The following is a 23,625-nucleotide window of genomic DNA, read 5'->3' on the forward strand; positions in this document are numbered from 1 at the left end:
CAAAACACGGTCCATGTGTCTATATATATGAGGGCAGTAGCAGGCCGACCATCCTTTCCATCTTTAGGAGCTCACCTGTGCAGGTAAACTGTCCTCTGTGTGTGTGTGTGTGTGTGTGTGTGTGTGTGTGTGTTTGTGCGTGATCCAGGCTGGTTACTTTGCAGTGTTTTGTTTGCTCAAGGACACTTAACAAGCACGGTTATAGCGAGATTTGAACCTGGAATATTTGTGTTACATGACCTCAGCTCACCTGGAACGCTATTGGACACATCCGACTGTTTCTGACTGCATGTACACGTGTAGGACACCAGGAGCGCTGTGGTAACTGGCTGGTCCAGAAACTGTTTATTTTGTATAAAATTCTAATACTCATTCTGCTCCCAATGTAAGATTCAACAGGAGTGTAAACAGATTCAATTGGAGTGTTTACAAATTGAATAGGGCTCTAATTTTATTGGATGGGGGATTGGATCAGATTGAATAATTGTCATTATTCACATCTGCAGACATATATTGCACATAAACATAGACCATATTCCCTTCCCATTAATGGCTTTATCTTTTTAGATTACAGATTAACTGACAATATGACAATTTAGCTTTCAATTATTACACACTAAAGCAGTTCTGTACTTGTTTAGGTGGATTATGTGTGTGTTCTAAGCAGTAATAAAACACATTTATGTAGTTTTATGTAGTTTAGCATCCCTGAATGTCATTTTGTGTCTGCATGACATGATTGTCCCTTAGGTTGAGGAGAGCTCAACAGTAGATTTTTAACTGGAGATCATTGTAGAACTTTAACTTTAACAGGATATATTGACTTTTATTTGAGGATAATATAACTAATATCTTGTTTGCTAAATATATTTGTTAATCTAGGAGGTTCTTTGTTGACCCACAAAGCAATTTCTAAACTATTGTAATGAGGTGGCCTGTGTGTGTGTGTGTGTGTGTGTGTGTGTGTGTGTGTGTGTGTGTGTGTGTGTGTGTGTGTGTGTGTGTGTGTGTGTGTGTGTGTGTGGCTCTGCCCACAAGTCATCAAATCACAACACAATGTTAATGGTCATTGAGGTCAATTATGCATTAATACTAAGTTAAGTGTCTTTCTCAGGGGACACCTCGAATCTAACCCCTTGAGCTTCTACTTCTCAGACGGGCTCTCTACCCATTCAGCTATGGCCCCTTTTTAGAGGTGGCCAGCTAGGGGGACAGACGAAAAAAATCTAAACAGTTGATAAAAACATTTAAAAAATCTATTTTGTGATCAAAAATATTGTTGGTATTTTAGTAAGAATGTATTGCAGTGATTCTCAAACTTCTATGATTTCTGAGTCCATAGTACCAACTATGTGACTACATTTCGCTTAAAATCGCAAAAGAAAACCACAGCTAGCATATGATGCTATGAATGACTGATACGCCACCTTTTGACAAATATAACATTATAAATAAGAAATGGAGTGAAAGAGTTGCAATTAGTGCTTCCTGAACATTTCACTAAGTCCAGTTTTTATGCCAATATGTTCATAAAATAAACCAGCATAACAGCAAATTTAAGTATTGCTTTCTATTCAGTCCTTCCATTTTCCACTTTCTCTCACTCTGCGTACTCCTAGGGGTACATGGGGGTACATAGGGGTACATACCCCCATTTGAGCAACACTGTTGCTCAATAGTAGGTGTGAAATTGTGTCGATATTGAATATTAACCCTAGTCATGACCTTTGGTTTTTACAGTACATCAAATGTACTTCATAAAACCCACTAATACCACTGAGCACAAAACAAAACGGACCGATATGCGCCATATACTGCATGGTCTAAATATGGGACCCACTCTGATCTCTGGAGAACTGGACCTGGACGGTGCTGGGCTGCAGTGTGAACTCTACAGGTGTGTTGTGTTGTTGTGCAGGTATGAGGTGGAGTGTGGTCCTAGCTGCTGTGTGTCTGGTTCTGATGATACCTGATGCCCACAGCAGGAGGAGAGGAGGACAAGGTGAGACCCCACATTTACACCTTTTTATACAGCATGGTGTCTTTACAGAGACAATAGGACAGCTGAGAGGGAGACAGTGTAGGAGAGACAGACAGCAGGACAGCTGAGAGAGAGACAGTGTAGGAGAGACAGACAGTCGAGAAGCTGAGAGAGACAGTGTAGGAGAGACAGACAGCAGGACAGCTGAAAGAGAGACAGTGTAGGAGAGACAGACAGCAGGACAGCTGAAAGAGAGACAGTGTAGGAGAGACAGACAGATAATTGTCGGATTCAAATTAAATGTTTGTTGGGTAAAGTATTAAGTAAAACTATCAATTTAAAGCATGAATTATGATCCCAAAGACGCATTTTTAACTGATAAATGGCCCTTGTCCTTTTGAAGCCTTTAATTTACTGACAAATATGTATGAGCTGTACTTCTAAGACAGTTGGGTTTATACCAGTGATGAGTGATTCTGATGTGTAGCTCAGATCCTCTACTTTCATATGAAAAAAAACAGACAAGAATCATTACAATACCCTACCATGCATGGCTGCTGGCAGGCTAAGTATAACATAATATTCACATATTAATCATAGATTACAATACATAGATGTGTGTGTGTGTGTGTGTGTGTGTGTGTGTGTGTGTGTGTGTGTGTGTGTGTGTGTGTGTGTGTGTGTGTGTGTGTGTGTGTGTGTGTGTGTGTGTGTGTACGTGCATTGTGTTAGGTAATGGCAGATCCAGGGACACTCGGCCCAAACCACTGAAGATCAGACTGGTTCCTGATCCAACCAGCCCAGGAAGACTGGGAGAGGTTGGATACCAGGAGAATGGAAACATCTCCAGCTACAACGTCATACCAGGTATATACTACACATTTTTGGACAGTGAGTTTAAGGGGATGTGTCCACAGATACGCGCCCTTCTGCCACGCAATTCTGTGGTAAAGATGTACTGTAGAGCGTTGGTTCTCAAAGTGGGGTCCGGGGACCCCAGCTAAATGATGGATAGGAACCAAATGGACCCTTATGGGTCTGTAACTCTGAGAGTGTACAAATGGACCCAAACGGACCCGTTAGAACATTGATTTTACAATATAAATTGGGGTCCCAGAGATAGAAATGCCATTAAATGGGGATCAGTCGCCCTAATGCATGTCAAACTGGGGGGTCCTTGAAATTAAAATGGTTGAAAATCACTGCTAGAATCTTCTCTTATGGGGGTCCTTGGCATATATTTTCAGATGGGGGTCCGTGGGGCCAATAGGTGTCAATTTGGGGGTCCTTGACATGAAAAAGTTTGAGAACCAAGGCTGTAGAGCTCCTCTTCCCAGAGCTGAGCTTTGTGTTTAAGCACTCTCAAAATCCATTTTTTGTTTTGGTAAATAGTTCGACTTTCGCTTATTACTGTCAACGTTTGATCCTCCTTGGGTGTGTGTGACAACACGGTCATTTACGAGCTGACTTCATTATAATGAATCATTATCACATCCATGAGAAGTCCAAGTTTGACCATTTGAGCACAGCAACGGTTGATTGATAGGGGCAAATGCAATAAATGCTCTGTGCGAGCATTTGGATATGATATCCAAAGCACTCCTCGGCTCATAAAGGGCTGTCTGTGGACACGGGCCGTAAAGTTGGTCTTTAAATGGGACATTGAATTCAAGTTGGTCTTTTAATTGGAAAGTGAGTTAAACTTGGTCTTATAATGGGCCGGTGAGTTTATAACCCCTTTCCCACTCGCATGTAAAGCAGTAATCTACTGTATTTGTGGTGTCCTGTGGGATTGGGTGTCAATTTCCAATGCAAGTATATTTCGTACCACCAATCTCACAGTTCCCTACCTTGTGAGATGACCTGTTCTCACACAGCTGCAGTGACAATGAAAAGCGTCTTACTGATACAGCCAAGACTCTTATGTAAGAAACTTTGGTTCTCTGAACCCACTGTTCTATGAACAAACTGTTCTATATGAACAACATTCTTCATAAAACCAATGTTTGGATAAGAGATTTGCTGAAAAAAGCTACTGTATGCGTATTGGTGGAGATAGCATGGGAGGGAGGGAGAGAGAGAGAGAGAGAGAGAGAGAGAGAGAGAGAGAGAGAGAGAGAGAGAGAGAGAGAGAGAAAGTGAGATTGTGTGTGTGTGTGTGTGTGCGTGCGTGCGTGCGTGCGTGCGTGCGTGCGTGCGTGCGTGCGTGCGTGCGTGCGTGCGTGCGTGCGTGCGTGCGTGCGTGCGTGCGTGCATGCATGCATGAGTGTGTGTGTGTGTGTGTGCACGTGCAGTGACGGTGAGGTTACCTCAGGCTGTGTGCATTCTGGGTCCAGAGAGCATACATGAGATATAGTGATAAACAGAGCATGTGTGCGTGACAGCAAGGATGCTTGCAACCGGTTCAACTGTTCAATGTTGGTGTGACAAAGAGATTAGCTGAAAAATATATTTTTTATTATGCATACAGTATCCAACTACGATGCCAGTTATATGAGTAGCATAACTCCTTTGTGCATGTAGGGAGTAAGCAAGAGAGAGAGAGAGGTAGGCGCCATGCCCACAGACAGCATTTTTTGAGTGGAGGAGCGCTTTCGATATCATGTCCATAGTGCCCACATGTTCAGTGCCCACAACGTTCAAACCGATCAACCAATGCTGTGCTTGAATGTCCTGATCGATGTTATTAGCAGAAATAGCTTAGCTGAAACAAAGTAAACATGGGACCATCACAAAATGTTTGTGATGGGACATCACAAACATTTTCATGTTAGCGAGCCTGCAGATGGATATTGTTTCCGTTCATCCCAAATACATATTTTATCATCCCCAAATGCCAAGCGCTTATAGCGACCTCTCAAGTGTTAAGTACTGTACCCATTATATCAATCTAATGTGGAAACAGTCACATGACTTAACTGTTAATGAGGGAAACTTGGGAATGACTGTACCATGCATATGCCTGCAATTTGTGTCAATTATTCATCCAGCAATGTTGTGGTATTACAGTGGAAAAGTCATTAAAGTCGGTCTTTTAATTGGACAGTAAATTGAAGTTGGCGTTTGGCTATTATGAAATAGATTTTTTCATCAGTAAATACAATCTGTGCATGGGTTGACTTCAAATACACATCCCTTTACAGTGCAATCTAGGCACATGAACACAAACAAAGCTTAAAAACAACGTGCAGACTGATCTGCAACGTGTTTCTCGTCACAACTCTGCCTCAGGGAGCAATGGGGTCATGTGAGGACAGACCCCACATGAACCTCCGCTGGTCTGGGATCAGATCCCAGCAGAACCTTACCTCCAGCTTTCTGGAGGTACACTTTTCTGTCTCCCTCTCAGCTTTCCTACTGCCTGTCTCTGCTACACAGTCTCCCTCTCAGCTTTCCTACTGTCTGTCTCTCCTACACTGTCTCCCTCTCAGCTTTTCTACTGTCTGTCTCTACTACACTGTCTCCCTCTCAGCTTTTCTACAATCTGTCTCTCCTACACGGTGTCCCTCTCAGGTTTTTAACTGTCTCTCCTACACTGTCTCCCTCTGTCTCACCTTTCCTACCGTCCGTCTTTCCAACACGGTCTCCCTCTCAGCTTTCCTACTGTCTGTCCCTCAGCTGTCCCACTAAGTACTATGCAGGTAAAGTGCAAGAGGAAGTGGGCAGGCCACATGAGTGAGAGAGTGACAGTACTGGTCTGATGACATAGTGCAGCGTGAGCTCAGTGGGATTTGAAAGCACAACCACATGTTCCACATCAGAGCGGAGCTCATTGTCTTCTAATGAGGAGGATTGTGCACAGAACCACAGGACGGAACCGCCTCTTATCAGCTGTAGACTGCGGCTGGAACTCCACCAGCAGTGGAAGAAGCAAAGCTTTGTTCAGACTGCAGCCAAATCCCATTTGTTTCTAAAATCTTATCCTTGGGACTGACTGCTATTTGCAGATCAGATCTGATTTTTGCATTTGTGCATTGGTTGCTGTGGTAATGATGTGGAAGTGTAGGCGTGAGTAATGCTTAACTCCTCTGTCGTACGGTACGATGGTCGTGTTGTGAGCTTGTATATCTGCTATTTTCAGCGCGCGATACCGGCATGCGATGATCAGGCTTCAGTGTCCAAGTATCCAGACTGAGATATATCTTCAGAAATCAAACCACCTGGGAATGTGGTTCAAATCTGATTGGCAAAAGTGTTTCTAAGTGTTTTTTTGCCATTTCAATGTGGATAGGAACCAAACAATCTGATTTAGGCTGCCAGTGTGAACATAGCCTATGTTCACTATTAGTTCATTTCCTGTTGAACTCAACACAGAGCCCAGAGATGATCACTCAAATGACTGTATTGCCTAATCTACACTTCATCGCAAAAAAAGGTATTTCTGGCTGAAAATATTAGAGGAAATAATCGATCCGTTGGGGTCTCTATTTGTTCTGGTATCCATAGCAACAAGCATCATCAAGTTCTAGCAACATAGGTGGCTGTGAACATAGTAGTAGGAAGCTTCTGTGTTGCTGACATATGAGACATATGAGAGATGATGTTGTTGGCTATGCGTTATGTTGTGTGCCAAACCTCCCATGCTGCATTGAAATCACGTTTGTTTCTTGTAGTTTAGACATTTTTGATATTCTTTCTGTAATCAGATATCTACACAAGTTAACATTTGATTCTTCCTTATCCTTACTACATCAGCTGGGTGGTTGTCAAGGTGACCCCTGTACGCATTTAAAATAAGTAAGGTCAGAGTGGCTTATTGTAGGTATGAGTTAAGCAACGTGGGCGTCACCCTTTACAATACACCAGACCCCTTGGGATTGCTGAGGTGGAGCTCCACAACTCCCATCAGCTCCCAGTACTTACAACACGACTTAGCTACCCGAGCCGTGCTACTCATACCATGATTGGCGCCTGGGATCAAACCCACAATATTATGGTTCAAAGGTGAGCGCTCTACCGACTGAGCTACGTGGGAAGCACTGACAAATAGAATGACATGTCGGCAGCATCAAAGAATATTCACACAGGCTGGTTCTATACAGCACCGTTCTAAGGGTTTCTTTTGAGCGGAGGAGCGCTTTGGCCATCATCATGTCCAGAGGCACTTCTTACTAAGCATACAGAGTGTTTATTGACATTCAACCCCATCAACAAAGTTATATTGATGAGTGACGGTCCTCTCAAAACAAAACAAAAAACTATTTTCTCATTTCTACTCATGGCGCCCATGGCACTCGAGAACAAAAAACAGCTCCCCAGCACATCTTTACCGTAGAATTGCATGGCAGAAAAGATGCTGGCAGCTCAAAAAAGACTTTCATGGCCCCCATGAGCTTTGACCCCATGATGCTAGGAGAACCCAGTTAGCTGACAGACAATGTACACACACTACATGATAACTACAGTAAGCATACATATGTCTTACTTTGCTGTGTGTATTTGTCCCCGAAACGTTTCAATTTCCTGAAAAGCAACTGTTTTTGAACATATGAGGTTATCACCCGAAAGCGTCGACGTTGTGATACTCGTGTCAGCGGTATGAGTCAACGTCTGGTCTCTATTGTACAGTAATGTAATGACACGGGCTGAGCCTTAAAGTGTCACGCTGACACACTGAAGTGTCTGTTAGAAGCTCACGTAACAATACACACAATATTAATCAGAAGCAGCCTGAGCCCTTTTAAGCACCTGGTGGGTTCCTCTCAGTACACAGGGTGTGTGTGTGTAGTGTGTACAGTTTACTGGACAGGGAGGGGTTGTGTCTGTTTGTGTGCTAAAGTACAGAGCACACACACTCCACCTGATGACAGGCCTCTCTGTCTGACTGTCTCACATGCACTGAGGAACTATGGGTAATTACAAACCCAAACGCCTTATCATTCTAGTTCCAGCTACACATGCTCACCGAAGCATCGGAATATTTGACAAAAATCATGTGGCACACAAATTAAAGGGGGTGTAAGTGATATATATGCTGGTAAATAGCTCTATTCCAAGTATAATCATTGCTATAGAGCAGTGGTTCTCAACCTTTTTACACCAAGTACTACCTCAGAAAATATTTGGCTCTACAAGTACCACCATGGTGACTGATGTTAAAATACAGTAGTGTAGACCTACCCCAACCTATGCACAGTTCACACACAAATGATACACAAATGTATTCCTAATAATATGTCTGTTTCAGTTGTGTGGCACTTTAACTACTGCAGTTGTCACACAATGCCACAGACAGACAGACAGACAGACAGACCTAGATAACATTAACAACTGTACTTTATTCAAACACAGCAAGTGAGAACAATAACTGTAGGCTACTGTACAAGAGCACTTCAAACGCACACACACACACGCACACACACACATACACACACACAGTTGAACTTTACCGGCTTTTGCAATGCAGAGAAATGCCGCTGTCACAATGTGTTTTATTAGCCACAGGTGTGACAGAGATTTTAATCGTGAACTTGGCCTGATTAAGTTTGTCTCGTTAAGAAATCAAGTTGTTTGTCTTTCAGGCAGCACTGTGTGTTTGGTTGTAAAATGCCGTTTGAGATGCGAGGGTTTCATGCATTTATTACATACCACACTGTCTGTATACGCTCTACCTCCGGCCACTCCAGTTGAATCCCAATTTTCACGTCATATTAACTGGTGGCTTTTTGCAAGCGTTATCTCTGTTATCCTGAAAATAAACTGGGTCTTACAGAGACAACTAGTCCTGTTACTCAGACAGTCCAGTCCAGACCCAGATGGCTGTGTCAGTGTGCCAGACAACTTTTCCCAAACTGAATCAATTTCACACATTTTAATGTCAGCTCAATCTCATTGTAACTAAGATATTTGATAGAAATTCATAATTTTTAATGTCAGATTTAGCTACTACGTCTGTTAACTTCCCGCGAACTGCTAGCTTTAATAGCTGAAACAGTGCTCTGCTCTGCCGAGCCTCCGTCTGATTAGCACAGCTGATGATATTTATAATGTGATTAAGGCGTTCTAAAATCTTCCATTAACGGCTCAGTGTGCTGTCATGATCATTTGGAGAGTCTATTTCAACCAATCAGATTGCTTTGGTATAATATTTCATATTTCACTCCACTTTTTTTGCCTTTTTTGGGAGATTCCTCTGCGTACCACCAGAGGGGGTCTCGCGTACCGTACCCGTACCACACAGGTTGAGAACCACTGCTATAGAGTGTTTGTTCAGTAACAGGGGACAACCCCGTCTCTCCCAGCTCTTTAGCAAACAGAAAATACATTTTCAGGACGGGATACCAATTTCATCCATTCAGGAAATAGCATGATGTAGTAAATGTGGATGTCTAGTTAACATAAAGATCAAGGCACACTTTAAGATGCTTGTGGGTGTGCATGATTCCTACTTCTAAATATCCCCCATGAGTGTATGTGCACACTACGCATTATTTGTGTATATCTATTTACTTTCTAATTTCTATATATTGTCTTCATATTTTTGTGTGCAGTCTTGTGTAGTGTATGTATAATTACATTGTGTGTAACACAGCCCGGTCTATCTGTCTGTACAGTTTTGATATTCAAAGTGTCACATGTCAATGTGTGTAATGTATGTTTAAAAATCACACCCTGTGTGAAGTGAGTGGTGCCTTGCTTAGCTTGGCTAACATGTTCAATCAGCCAAGCTAACATGTCCAATGTTAGCTTGGCTGATGGCACTGATGTCACTTTGAAACATGTATGCAATGTTTCAAAGTGACACCAATCAAAGCACTCTAGCCAATCAAAGCACACCCTTTCAACATATTGTCACGTGTCACGTGATGCTTGACCAATGTTAGCTTGGTGAACACACGGACATACAGACATACATACGGACACACAGACATAGCCACGTATAGGAGTGGTTGCCTTTGGCACCACTCAAAAACAGGGGGAGAGGGGGGGGCGTAGATAACGTTTATGAAGCTTGTTATTCTTTTTCCTGGTCTGGTCTCGTTCCTAAACCTAATTGGTAAACCTAACAGCTCTGTGGCTACAAAGCCACATGCCATGTGGTAACATCTTAAACAGTCTGGGATTGGCTAGGGTCTGTCGGTGACTCTCAGACAGTATCACAACTCACGTTGTGACAGTGAGACACATAGTGTGACATCTCTCAAAGCATAAACTGACCATAACACACAGCCTTGTCTGTCTGTCCATCTGTCTGTCTGCCAGTAGCATTATCTGTCTGTCCGTATGTCTTAGCATTAACACAACCCGGTCTATCTGTCTGTCAATCTGTCTGTCTGTCAGTAGCATTAACACAGCCCGGTCTATCTGTCTGTCTGCCTGTCTGTCTGTCAGCCAGTAACATTAACACAGCCCGGTCTATCTGTCTGTCCATCTGTCTCTCTGTCTGTCTGCCAGTAACATTAACACAGCCCGGTCTATCTGTCTATCCATCTGTCTGTCTGCCTGTCTGTCTGTCTGCCAGTAACATTAACACAGCCCGGTATATCTGTCTGTCCATCTGTCTGTCTGTCTGTCAGTAACATTAACACAGCCCTGTCTATCCGTCTATCTGTCCTTCAGTAACACCAACACACCCCTGTCTGTCTGTCCGTCTCTCTTCCTCTGTTCCTGTCTTTTCCTGTCTCTAGCTCTCCCGGCCTGTCTCTCTCTCTCCTGTCTCTCTCTTTCTCTCGCTGACCTCTCAGTGCCCTCTGACCTTGGTCTTGGCCCTGACCTCTCTGGTGACTCCCCAGTTCCCAGTGCCCCCGGCGACCCCGTGACCCCGCTGACCCGGGAGGAGGTTCAGAGCATCCTGTGGCGGGAGGAGAAGAACACAGAGGAGAAGCGCCAGAGGAGGCGGGCGGATGAGAGGAGGAAGAAGCGGAGGATGAGGAAAGAGAGAGAGAAGAGACAGAGGAAGCTGGGGGAGGAGAGGAGGAGAGCAGAGGAGGAGGTGCTCCGTCTGCAGGCGAGGGAAGAAGAGGCGGCGCTCCGCATGCTAGAGGCCAAGGACGAGCAGGAGGTGCTCAGCATGCTGGAGGAGAGGAGGAAGGAAGAGGAGGCCCTGCTGCTGGGGGAGAGGAGGAGAGAAGAGGAGGCCCTGCTGCTGGGGGAGAGGAGGAGAGAAGAGGAGGCCCTGTTGCTAGAGGTGAGGAGGAGAGAAGAGGAGGCCCTCATGCTAGAGGCGAGGAGGAGAGAAGAGGAGGCAATGCTGCTGGAGGAAAGGAGGCGAGAAGAGGAGGCCCTCCAGCTGCAGGGGCTGATGAGGAGAGAAGAGGAGCAGAAGCTACAGGCCGAGTGGAACAGGCGACAGGAACAGGAGGAGGTCAGGAGGAGGGAGGAAGCAAGGAGGCAGGAGATGGAGAGGATGAGGAGAGAGGAGCTGCTGCGGGAGGCAGAGGAGAGAGAGAACAGGGAGACGGAGAGGAGGAGGCTGGAGGAGAGACTGATGGCCCTGGAGGAGGAGGAGGAAGATAAAGAGGAGGTACGTATGACCTGTTCCATCCCATGTTATGACCTCTCACCATGTTCTGACCTCTCACCATGTTCTGACTGGGGAAGTCCGATATTATCGGCCTCCCGATATTAGCATAAAAATGTAATATCGGAAAATATCGGTATTGGTTTTTATAAAAATGAAATAAGTTACAGGAGTTCTTACTGTATGGTGTGTGTGATATGAAATGTGAGCTTACCATAATCACAGTAATCCTTAATCATATTCCATCATATTCAAGGGCATTTGGAGAGAAATGCCCTTGAAGTTTAGGGCACTGCAGAGAGCAGGTGTGTGTGTCTGTGTCCAGCTGAGCCTCATTGACGCTCGTTAATGTTATAGGCATCAAGGCAATTATGCTTCTGCACTGTCAAATAGGTCGACATCTAATCTAAAATTAGTGGGACTCATTCAAATGACCACCAGTGAGTCCCGGAACTCACTTTATTGAAAACCTAACAACATCACTGTATTTTATTCGATATTATATTGATATTATAGCTATTTCATTTTATTCGATATGTGATATTGTTACCTGACAATTAGTTGACTTTTGGTATAAATCGGTATCGGTTGATATCAGTATCGTAATTTAGGAGTTGGACAATATCGGAATATCGGATATTGGCAAAAAAGTCAATCGAACATGATGAACATTGTTCATCATGTTCTGACCTCTCATCACATGTTCTAATCTTATCTGAACTGATCTTATCTTATCTTATCTTAGGTGTGGCTGAGAGGAGACGTGTTTCAGATCATCCCTATAGAAAAACCAAAGCCTGGGTTCTTTCCTCCTCCTGATCCAATAGAAGAAAAGTCTAAACACACATTCTTTCCTCCTCCTGACCCCAGAGAAGAAAAGTCTAAACAACACATATTCATTCTTCCTCCTGACCCCAGAGAAGGAAAGTCTAAACAACACATATTCTTTCCTCCTCCTGACCCCAGAGAAGAAAAATCTATATTCTTTCCTCCTCCTGAACCGAGAGAAGAAAAATCTAAACACGGGTTCTTCCCCCCTCCTGAACCCAGGCCTCCTCCTCCTGTGCTCAGACCTCCTCCAGTCCCGAGACCTCCGCCTGAACCCAGGCATCCTCCCGTCCCCAGACCTCCTCCTCCTGCCCCCAGACCTCGTCCTGTCCCCAGGCCTCCTCCTCCTCCTCGGCGCACCCCGGAGGAGATAGAAGAAGAGGAACAGGAGCGGTTAGAGAAGGAGAGAGAGGAGAGAGAGGAGCAGTTGGAGGCGAGAGAGGAGAGCAGAGGGCAGAGGCAGACTGTGGAGAAGGTGGTAGAGCCCATGAAGGCTGGGTTGAGAGAGAAGAGCGCTATGAGAGGAGGAGCGCTGCCTCGTGGATGTAGCATCTCTGATGTCACCATGACCTGTGAGAACGCCAAACTCAACTACTTCCCTACTCTAGATGTACCTGAACTCAAATCTATCAGTCTGGAAGGTGAGTTACAATAGACCCCTCAACAGACGACGTCACACTGATAAGAACCAGTATGCGCACGCAGGCCGGCACCAAATGAAACCCATTGTCATGTCTCGCTAGGACGCGCCTCACTAGCCAACACACAAGAGGAGGTTAATGTACTGAAACCAGCGCACCCCGAAACAATATGTTGGGAATTGATTGCATGAAACAATCACCTGTGCGTCCAGTCTCAATGTTGGTAAACAAATAATTGGTCTATTAACCCATTCATTGCCAGGTATTATTAATGAATTAATCCGCCACTGCCAACGGTTTTACCTTATTTTGAGTCTTTTTGACGATCCACAGAAAGAGAAATTCAACGCGGATGTAAACAAATGACGTCTCGGTGGAAAGACGAGTCTCTCCTCTTTCCAACGAAAAAAAAACATTGTAACCGCGATCGTCCGTTCTGTAGTTAGCGGCAGTTGAATATAGCTCGTTTCACCCAAAACGCAATCTGGGAAAAGGAATCCGAGATAAATGTATCCTACTATAATTCTAGTAACCTCTGTCTGTAGTGGGTCTGTAGTGGGAGTAGGTGAAGCTACCCGGTTCTCCTCAGTGGCTGGACCAATTGCTCTGATTTTGCACACAGCCATTGACCATTACCATCTGAACTTAACTGTGAAGCCCGTTTTTCAATTTCATCAAATCTCAGCTTCTTATTAGCGTTTTAGTGTAAAACACTGTCGCCATGGTTATGGGGCTGCCCAGCTATGGGACGAACTGCCTCCCGGGTTGCCAGATCATGTGCGCATATCCCCCCACGGATGCGTCGACCGGGTATGGTCTAGTTTTTATAAATCTGATAACATTGTAGCAGACGGGGTGAACATTTTTTAGATTCATTTCCGGGTAAATATTCTCCCGAAGGCATCATTCATAGGTTGGCAAAGAGCGCCCTCTTCTAGCGTAATCACTAAAAAACACCAGATGACGTAATATTACATCATTCAAGCGTTGGATTTGAGATGACGTAATATTACGTCCATGGCAGTCAATGTTACTACTACTATGTATATATAATTTTATTTTTTACTAATAAAAACAAAAACAAAACTAAGAATTTTCAGAAAATTTCAGAAAAACTAAAACAAAGCAAACTTGTTTTATGAGCTTAACCTCAACTGAAATTGAAAATCAAAAAGCAATAAAAAATGAATGAAAAATGCAATAATATTATAACCATACCATAGTTAACCGTTCCTATTAGCATAGAGAGCTGACGTGGGCTGTGTCTGTGTGTCAGGGAACAACATCAGCTCCCTGCCAGAAGAGACCTTTAATGGAATCCCAAACCTGGAGTGGATCAACCTCAGCAAGAACAGCCTGACCTCCGCTAGCGTCTCTGCTAAAGCCTTCAAGGTAAAGGTGCTGAGTACATGGAATGTGAATGAAGCTTAGCCCTTCAACCACTTGAAACCAAGTTTCCTTCATATTCTGGGGTGAACATTCAGGGAAAATAGAAGATCTAGATTTGATGTAGAGGGGAAAATGTAATATCTACCTTCAATTTTATAACGGGTGCTCAGATTGGGCTGAAACCTTGCCTAAATTGGATAAATACGCCACAATGATCAATAAGTCCCAAATAATTATAAAAGCTGAGGCCTTCATGCTCATTACAGCGTGGTTCTGTAAAAGCTAGTTTTGCCTACATCATAAATGGCTTCACTACAAATAAAATCATGCAAATTGCAGAAAAGAATAGTTGCAGAATATCCCACCATGTCTCCATATGTGGGTAACACTGTCAGGATCAGTGGTGGACAAAGTATATACAAAAAAATGCTAATTATGAAGTGCATTTTCGGAAATTGTCATATCATTTCAGATATTTTCATAAAAATAGTGAAAATAGCAGTTCTACACAATTACGTGTCATGCTGCGACGCGTTTTCACTATTTTCACTATATTTGAAATATGGCTTAATTTTGGTTAGTTCCAAGTTTAAGTTTGAGTTTGGTTAATTCCACATTTTTGTAAGTTTCAGTTCCAAGAGTCCCTTCCTAAAAATGTAGTGGAGTCAAAAGTACAATATTTCTATTTGAAATGTAGCGGAGTGAAAGTCATCAGCTTGCAAAAAACTAAAACAAAAAGCAACTACTCCAAAAATGTCCTTAGTTACTGTCCACCACTGGTCAGGATGGTTGTTGGACCTGTCTATTAATGATGATTTGCTCAAACCCTCGCAGGGTTTGAGGTACTTGACTCGTTTGTACCTGGATGGGAACCAGCTAGAGGTCATGCCCATTAACCTCCCCTCCACCCTGCAAGAACTGAAGATAAACGACAACAGACTGAGAGAGATCGACCAAAAGAGTCTAAAAGGTTACAAACACACGACCACACACACACACACACACGCACACACACACACACACACGCACGCCATTAAGTCAACCCACATAGGATGATGTCATGCTGATATGACATACAGTATGTATGTTGTTGCTGTTGTGTTGTGTGTTTGTGTATGTAATGTGTAACTTTGTGTGTTTGTGTGACTGTCGGCTCACACAATTGTCTAATGCTTCTGTCTAACAGTCTGCTGTACATCAGAAGCGCAATGTCCCCCCACACACACATGCATTTCCATTTCACCTTTGATTTGCATTCACGCAAATACGTCCAACTGTAAATCAAATTAGCCAAAGCATATTTAACTTGCTGCTTTAACAAAACTTTCTTGATGAACACTTTAAATGTGTGTGTCTGTCTGTGTGTGTGTATATGTGTTTGTGTGTGTGTGTGTGTGTGTGTGTGTGTGTGTGTGTGTGTGTGTGTGTGTGTGTGTGTGTGTGTGTGTGTGTGTGTGTGTGTGTGTGTGTGTGTGTGTGTGTGTGTGTGTGTGTGTGTGTTTCAGCCCTAAAGAGTCTGGTCATTCTAGAGTTAGAAGGGAACCTGCTGAGTGAAGGAGCTATTGATCATATGGCCTTCTCCAACCTGCCCCAGCTGTCTTACCTCCGCATGGGACGAAACCACTTCAGATCCATCCCACGAGGCCTGCCCAGTACTCTACTGGTACCAATGTCTGTCTGTCTGTCTGTCTGTCTGTTTCACCATCTACCGTATCTATCTAATGCTGTTTGCAGACACAGCACTACTGGTTCTAGATCTGTTTGAATGACCCATTTAACTTTTTGTTTGTTTGTGTTTGTTTGTGGAGAGGCATGTGATTAACCAAGACACTCTCTCTTTTCTCCTTCAATTATAAAGACATACAGTAGTTAACTGATTAGGAGTTAGTTTCATTATACTGTTTTTGTTGGAGTCAGTGGTCAGATCTGACAGAAAGTACCCTTAATGCCTTGCCCCTGTGTGAGCAAAAATGTTGCTGACACTTAGAAAGCCGTTGTTTAGGTTCTTCATTTAATAATGTGATTTCTGTCACATTTTCCCAGTTCATCCAGTTAAATATTCCTTCTCTTTATTCACTGATTACTTTAAAGAACATTGTAAATTAACCGTTTTGACATGCATGTACAGTACGTATATGAATGTAGTAGTCAAGATAACGTAACAATGAAATGCTATATGATGAATTGCAGGAGGTGTATTTGGAGAATAATATGATCGAGGAGATTCCAGAAACAGCATTTAACAACAGCAACAGACTGAGTGTTATCTCACTACGATACAACAGACTGGATGAATCCAGAATTGCTCCAATGGCCTGGATCAACCACAAGTAACCACACACACACACACACACACACACACACACACACACACACACACACACACACACACACACACACACACACACACACACACACACACACACACACACACACACACACACACACACACACACACACACACACACACACACACACACAGCAGATCTCTGTACCATTCTGTGTTACATCATGTATCAACAAGTATGTATTTATGTGGGTCACACTAACTATACAAACCTACAAACCAGTAAGAGTACCTGTAGGAGTAATCAGAGGGTAGATTGGGCCAGAGGAAGTCATTACATTGGTGTCAGAAGTGGGATTACTGAGATTACTGGCATTACTGAGATGAGATTTAGGAAATCACCGGTACCCAGCGGCTCCGGGAAGATGCCGAAATACGGTACCAGATTATACCGCCAAAGATGATGGCCTCTTTCGCTGGTCAGCAGGCAGAGTTAGTGTTTTGTTACTTCAGTACTAATCTGAGTTCCCAGAAGTTTTCGCCGGCTCGGCGAGGAACTTCTGGGCCAGAGCCCTGGGATTTGTGGGCGGGATGTTATTTACGCTCTGAATCTGAGCGGACACGCCTCTTACCGGTCTGAGAGCTGTGCAACTCGTCTAAAAAGTCCGACGAGAGGCAAACAGCAGTACACAACAATGGCGGCCGAAATTTCTCAAGGGGAAATTGCTTCCCGTCGATCCTATTTAGATGCAACACCCACTGCATGTGGATCCCGCCCCCTTTTCTTCATTGGCTGTTGATTTGAATCACAACGCAGTGGCTGCGCCCCCGCCGTCCAAACTCCGAGGCAATGCCTCCCAGACTACTTCAGTACAAAAGAGATGGGCCCATCAACGTTTACCCTTACCCTATCCAGACTGAAATAGCAGCTCAACTCAATTGACCATATTCACACGGTGGCCATTTTGGAATTTTACATTGAAAGTGGTGGCAACCGGGGTAGCACTTCACCATAATAGCAATATGGCCGCCGTGTGAATATGGTCTATGGCTGGTCAGACAATGAAACGGCTGGTCACCTTACGTTGACATTAGAAGGACGGGTTCAACATAAATTCATGAGTCTCAAACCAATCGTCGGATAAGAACTGTTTTGAGTCGTGCACTTTGGCCTCTGAAATGCCCCTGGCATTTTTGAGCGGTTGATGGAGCCGCTGTGTGGTCTACCTTGACAACCACCTCATTGGAATTGGAGGGAGCCCTGGACGGTCTTCAGGAGCTGTTCCAGGCCATTGGCCAGGCAGGCCTCTGCCTCCACCTAGGGAAATGCCACGTTCTGCTGTGAAAGACAACATTCCTGGGCCATGTGGTCAGCAGCGAAGGGGTTGCCCCAGACAGCTGCAATGTTTCCTTTCCTTAAAGTTACCTCTCCACAACTTAGAGTTGAGAAGGTTATTGGTGTAATGGGAAACAATGCTACTACTACTAGAGACCTCTGGCAGAAAATATTAATTTTTAGTAAATTATAATAGCCCCACTGAACCGAAAATAATTGCTTTACATATAATAATAGTTATTATTTAATCAGTCTATCCAAGCTATGAGAGCGTTTAGGAAAACTTTACTGAGAAAAGCTTCCTCCATACCAGAGTCAAGAGAACACTCTCCTCTACTGCAAAGTTTTCAATGAGGGGGCCACAGTCCCCAGGGGGCGCTATTCTTATAAATAGCGAGAATAGCAGATCTACAAGCTCACAATGCGTTATGATGTGATACATTGAGATTGTAGATAAACTATTTTAGCTCTGTTTGCAATTTGGGATTTACTTTTTAAGGGTTAGCTTATGTCTCTCTCTGACCCCCTCCTCTGTCTGTCTGTCTGTCTGTCTGTCTGTCTGTCCGTCTGTCTGTCCAGGAGCCTGGAGTCTATAGATTTGTCTCATAATGAGTTGTACCTGGTTCCATCCTACCTGCCCAAATCGCTGATCCATCTGGTTCTGGTGGGAAACAAGATCGAACGGATCCCAGGTGGGTGGTGTGAGGGGCCTAACGCTTGATTGACAGGTGATGAGTTGCTGCACACTCTGCAACTCAGTTTAGTCATGCAAGCCAGAGGTTGTTTTCTCTCTCTCTCTCTCATTTTCTCCCAGTGTAGTCATTGCCAGTTCCCTGTGTGCACTCTGTGTGTCACTGCCAACCTCCACTAGACAACCACATGTCTGCTCTATTACACATGGATTTCACCTCACAGTGAGCAGTTTCACTGGGAGAGCGTAACGCGTGCAGAGGTTCACACTATCTCCCCCTAATCCCCTCCCTGCTGAACAGGTGCCCCGACCAACCAGCAGGGTTTGCTAGCACAGCAACAAGGACAAGATCTCTCGTATGCTTTCCACCCGTGATCACAGTGTTTTGCCTGCACAGCACCCAGGTGCCCAGCCAGCCAGACCTTTGACCACTGGCATAAAGTGTAGGCCACATTGTTCCACAGCCATCAGCTCAACTACCCTTTATAGATGTCTCTAAAAGAAATCTAGCAGACGACTGCAGTTGATTCAAAACGCTGCTGCTCAAGTCCTTACTAATACTAAGAAAGTGGAGCATGCCACTCCAATTCTTAAATATTTACACTAGCTCCCTGTATGTCAAATAATTGATTTCAAAATACTACTGTTGGCCAATAAAGATTTGAATGGTTTAGGGCCAAAATACATTTCTGATCTTCATATTCTTGATATCATGAACCATCCGACCATCATCTGGGAAAGGTCTGTTTCTGAGCATACTGTAGAATCAAAACTTAACCTGGAGAAGCAGCATTTAGTTTTTATGCACCACATATCTGGAACAAACTCCCCCAAAACTGCAGGCCTGCTGCAAATCTCAGTTCTTTTAAATCACAGCTGAAAACCTTTCTGTTTGCCGCTGCCTTTCATTTCGTTGTTTTAATTATTATTATTCTATTATTATTTTTACATCTTTTGTTTTTGTTGTATTCTAATGTCCTTTTCTGTGTTCCCTTGTTCCCTTTGTTTTATGTAAAGCACAATGAATTGCCTTGTTGTTGAAATGTGTACATATAAACTTGCCTTGCCTTGTGGATTCTTTTCACAGATGTGTCAATACAGGGTAAAAATCAAGGCAATGACACTGAAAACAGTCAATAGTATTATACACACGTGTATTGCTAAGTGGTACACCTAAATCAAACATACCCACGATTAATTTCATTCTAATGTACTACTCATTACTTAGTCCATGAGTGTAACTGAATCTCTCTCTCTCTCTCTCTCTCTCTCTCTCTCTCTCTCTCTCTCTCTCTCTCTCTCTCTCTCTCTCTCTCTCTCTCTCTCTCTCTCTCTCTCTCTCTCTCTCTCTCTCTCTCTCTCTCTCTCTCTCTCTCTCTCTCTCTCTCTCTCTCTCTCTCTCTCTCTCTCTCTCTCTCTCTCTCTCTCTCTCAGGCTATGTGTTTGCTCATATGGACCCTGGTCTAGAGTACCTTTACTTGTCATACAACAGACTTGATGCAGAGGGAGTCGAACCAGAGTCATTCTTCGGGGCGTACCACTCTTTGGTGGAGCTCTGTCTGGACCACAACCAGCTGGTCTCTATTCCCCCAGGCCTCAACGAGATGACCAGCCTGCACTTCCTACGACTGAACAACAACAACATCAGGTACAACACCTCACTGTAGCTCATAACAACATCAGGTACAACACCTCACTGTAGCTCATAACAACATCAGGTACAACACCTCACTGTAGCTCATAGCAACATCAGGTACAACACCTCACTGTAGCTCATAGCAACATCAGGTACAACACCTCACTGTAGCTCATAACAACATCAGGTACAACACCTCACTGTAGCTCATAACAACATCAGGTACAACACCTCACTGTAGCTCATAACAACAACATCAGGTACAACACCTCACTGTAGCTCATAACAACAACATCAGGTACAACACCTCACTGTAGCTCATAACAACATCAGGTACAACACCTCACTGTAGCTCATAACAACATCAGGTACAACACCTCACTGTAGCTCATAACAACAACATCAGGTACAACACCTCACTGTAGCTCATAACAACATCAGGTACAACACCTCACTGTAGCTCATAACAACATCAGGTACAACACCTCACTGTAGCTCATAACAACAACATCAGGTACAACACCTCACTGTAGCTCATAACAACATCAGGTACAACACCTCACTGTAGCTCATAACAACATCAGGTACAACACCTCACTGTAGCTCATAACAACAACATCAGGTACAACACCTCACTGTAGCTCATAACAACATCAGGTACAACACCTCACTGTAGCTCATAACAACATCAGGTACAACACCTCACTGTAGCTCATAACAACATCAGGTACAACACCTCACTGTAGCTCATAACAACATCAGGTACAACACCTCACTGTAGCTCATAACAACATCAGGTACAACACCTCACTGTAGCTCATAACAACAACATCAGGTACAACACCTCACTGTAGCTCATAACAACATCAGGTACAACACCTCACTGTAGCTCAAATCAACAACAATATCAAGTACAACATCTCACATCTCGCTGGGAGAAGGTGCTATAGGAAAGAGGCACTGCAGGGTGGAGGTGCTGCAAAGAGGAGGTGTTCCAGTGTATTTCTCTATGAATTGAAGTTACCCAGACTGTCTTTATTGATCCATTGGTATGAGCACTGGGATTCTGATGAATGTGTGAGTGTGTCTCAATAATTGATCATACGTGATCAGAATGATGGAATCATCCTTTAATGTGACCCTGATGGTGTGTGTTCCAGAGAAGTGCCTGATGAAGGCTTCTGTGACCTTGGCAACCAGATCGACTCCAGCTTGATCACCATCAGACTTGACAACAACCACATAGATCCCGGAAATGTCCCCGCCGTGGCCTTCTCCTGCATTACCCCCGCCTCCAGCATCCAATTAAAACCACAGAAACCCTAATGAACAAATGCAAAGACTCACATTAAAACTAATAATACTATCTGTGGTTTTACAAAACACATGCCTCTAGTTTGAGGGTGTTAACTGGCACTCTCTCTGGCAATAACGACCCAGCACAGTGTTTACTCTGAGCTCCATAGTTCTGTAGGTGCTGACCAAATTCCACATCAGCACTGAGATCCCAAAGTCTTGTGATTGTTGTGGATGAAGCATTCCTGTTTTGGGTTATGTGCGGTTGTCAGTAATCCACTGACTAACGACAACCACCAGAAAACAGAAACTTATTTAGGCTATGTTCAGACTGGCAGTCCGGTTTTATCAAGTCTACAGTCTACAGCAAAAAAATCAAAAAACAAGGAAACCGATTTTTGTGAAGCAGATATGAACCACATTCCTAGGTGGATTGGAATGCGATTCACACTATGAGCTTGTAGATCAGCTATTTTCGGCAAGCAACACCCTTCTATGAACTGTATATGTTAAGTATTACTCACGCTTATGTCATTACGTCGTTATCACACCAATCAATGCAGATAGTGTAGTTTGACAATGTCTGAAAACACAAATCTAATCACATGCAAATAACAGCGTGGACAGCCTAAAGATCAGATTTGAGAAATAAAGCAGAGTCTGAACAAAGAAGTCTGAACTTTAACCTTAGAGAAACATGTAGACAGGATTTGACTCACTGACTGAGTTGGCTAAATAAAATGTAATACAAAACAAGTGTTGTTGTCTCTTTTCCTCAGGTTCACCTTCTCAGTCCATTAGCACCAGATGTAACAATTCCAGTGCTGTGTCCAACTTGTGAGCACATAAAGCATGAATGTTTACCACCCTCAAACTAGAGGCCACTCTCTCCTAAAAGCTTCTTAATGTTTACTAATAAGTGCTATTATGACTGTGAAACTCTAGAAATATCCTTATTCCTCCTCTAAAGTGTCTAAACTTTCTTTCTAACGTTTAAAACAGCTCTGCATAATTGTAATATAATCATGAAACATTCTTTGAGACACACATGCAGGTATTTGTGGGTGTGGCCGAGTCCGCCATTGTCTTGAAGACGTAAACAAAACAGGTATCAGCATTGAGTTTATGAGACGGAAGTTGGAACATACACAGAGATACCCTTTTCTGCCCCAGCGACAAACTATGGCTAAGTATCGTAGTTCAACGAGCGCAGGGTCCTGAAACATGAAAATTGAGATCCAAATATTCTTTTTTCTTTTGTGAAGCTCCTGAGCAAAAAAAAAAGAGCCAAATCCACGCAAGAACGACTTTCGTTTACACCTCAAACACACTCATGTGACATCGATTCCCGTCCCACTATTCGCATCGTACTAGGACATGATGTCACTGTACTGTAGCTACTGTATAAGAATAATGTTTCATGTTCTCCTCTGAGAATGTCAACAAAACTCAGAAATCTCCAATGCTATATAGAGTCTGGAACTACACCTCCGAGGCAGGAAGCTGGCATCTGTTTGTCATTTCCTTTCACAAAAATATATTTTAAAATATCTTTACATTTTATTTTTGAATTTCCATTTCTGCTAAGCAGCAAGCTATGCTTATGATTTTGATTTATATCAGGACACATTTGCACGCCTGTAAAGACGAAACGGAAGTGGGGAGGAGGCTTTACATCCGCTTTATCGCTTGATCATCAACAGAGCTTCCATGCCCCAGACTGTATGTACTGTAACGGCAGCATTTGAAAATTGTGGGAGGCAACAGTCTGGGCAGGCGAGACTAACGAAAAATCACACCAACTGGTTTCCATAACAATGAACATCTTCCACCACTGAATCAGTTGTAGTGGTTGGCTGCAGACATCCATGAAACACACATGGACAGGGCTGGTGTTCAGGTTGATAATGACATTGCGTGTTGATGATCGAACAGTTGATTGCCAATACCCAATGCCTCAAAGGAGATTTCTGAGCCCTTTAACAATTAGCACAAACAGCCCTTTTAAATTTCAAAATTAATTTTGAATGAACTGTTTAAAAATTAAAACGACTCTACTGTGTATTCCATGACTAATGTA

The 23,625-nt window shown here is 43.5% G+C and overlaps 2 protein-coding genes across 4 annotated transcripts in view; one reads left to right on the plus strand and one right to left on the minus strand.

Moving 5' to 3' along the window:
* cenpp (centromere protein P) overlaps window positions 1–23,625 on the minus strand; it is a 104,830-nt gene that overhangs the window by 6,580 nt on the left and 74,625 nt on the right. The gene's annotated exons all lie outside the window — the stretch shown is intronic.
* ecm2 (extracellular matrix protein 2, female organ and adipocyte specific) lies at window positions 34–22,823 on the plus strand. Of its 3 annotated transcripts, none has more exons than XM_084062779.1 (12): window positions 34–83; window positions 1,919–2,002; window positions 2,714–2,848; window positions 10,609–11,444; window positions 12,187–12,910; window positions 14,187–14,302; window positions 15,134–15,269; window positions 15,805–15,962; window positions 16,490–16,629; window positions 18,502–18,614; window positions 20,048–20,261; window positions 21,410–22,823. In XM_084062779.1, exons 2-12 carry the CDS (start codon window positions 1,921–1,923, stop codon window positions 21,573–21,575), a joined length of 2,820 nt encoding a protein of 939 aa, XP_083918905.1. In that variant the 5' UTR covers window positions 34–83; window positions 1,919–1,920; the 3' UTR covers window positions 21,576–22,823. The 3 variants fall into 3 exon arrangements, with proteins under 3 accessions (XP_083918905.1, XP_083918907.1, XP_083918906.1); XM_084062781.1 differs by having other exon boundaries at window positions 10,714–11,444; XM_084062780.1 differs by lacking the exon at window positions 34–83 and adding an exon at window positions 125–321.

This window comes from Gymnoscopelus microlampas (assembly GCF_963454915.1).
Source record: "Gymnoscopelus microlampas genome assembly, chromosome: 7".
Lineage (NCBI taxonomy): Eukaryota > Metazoa > Chordata > Actinopteri > Myctophiformes > Myctophidae > Gymnoscopelus > Gymnoscopelus microlampas.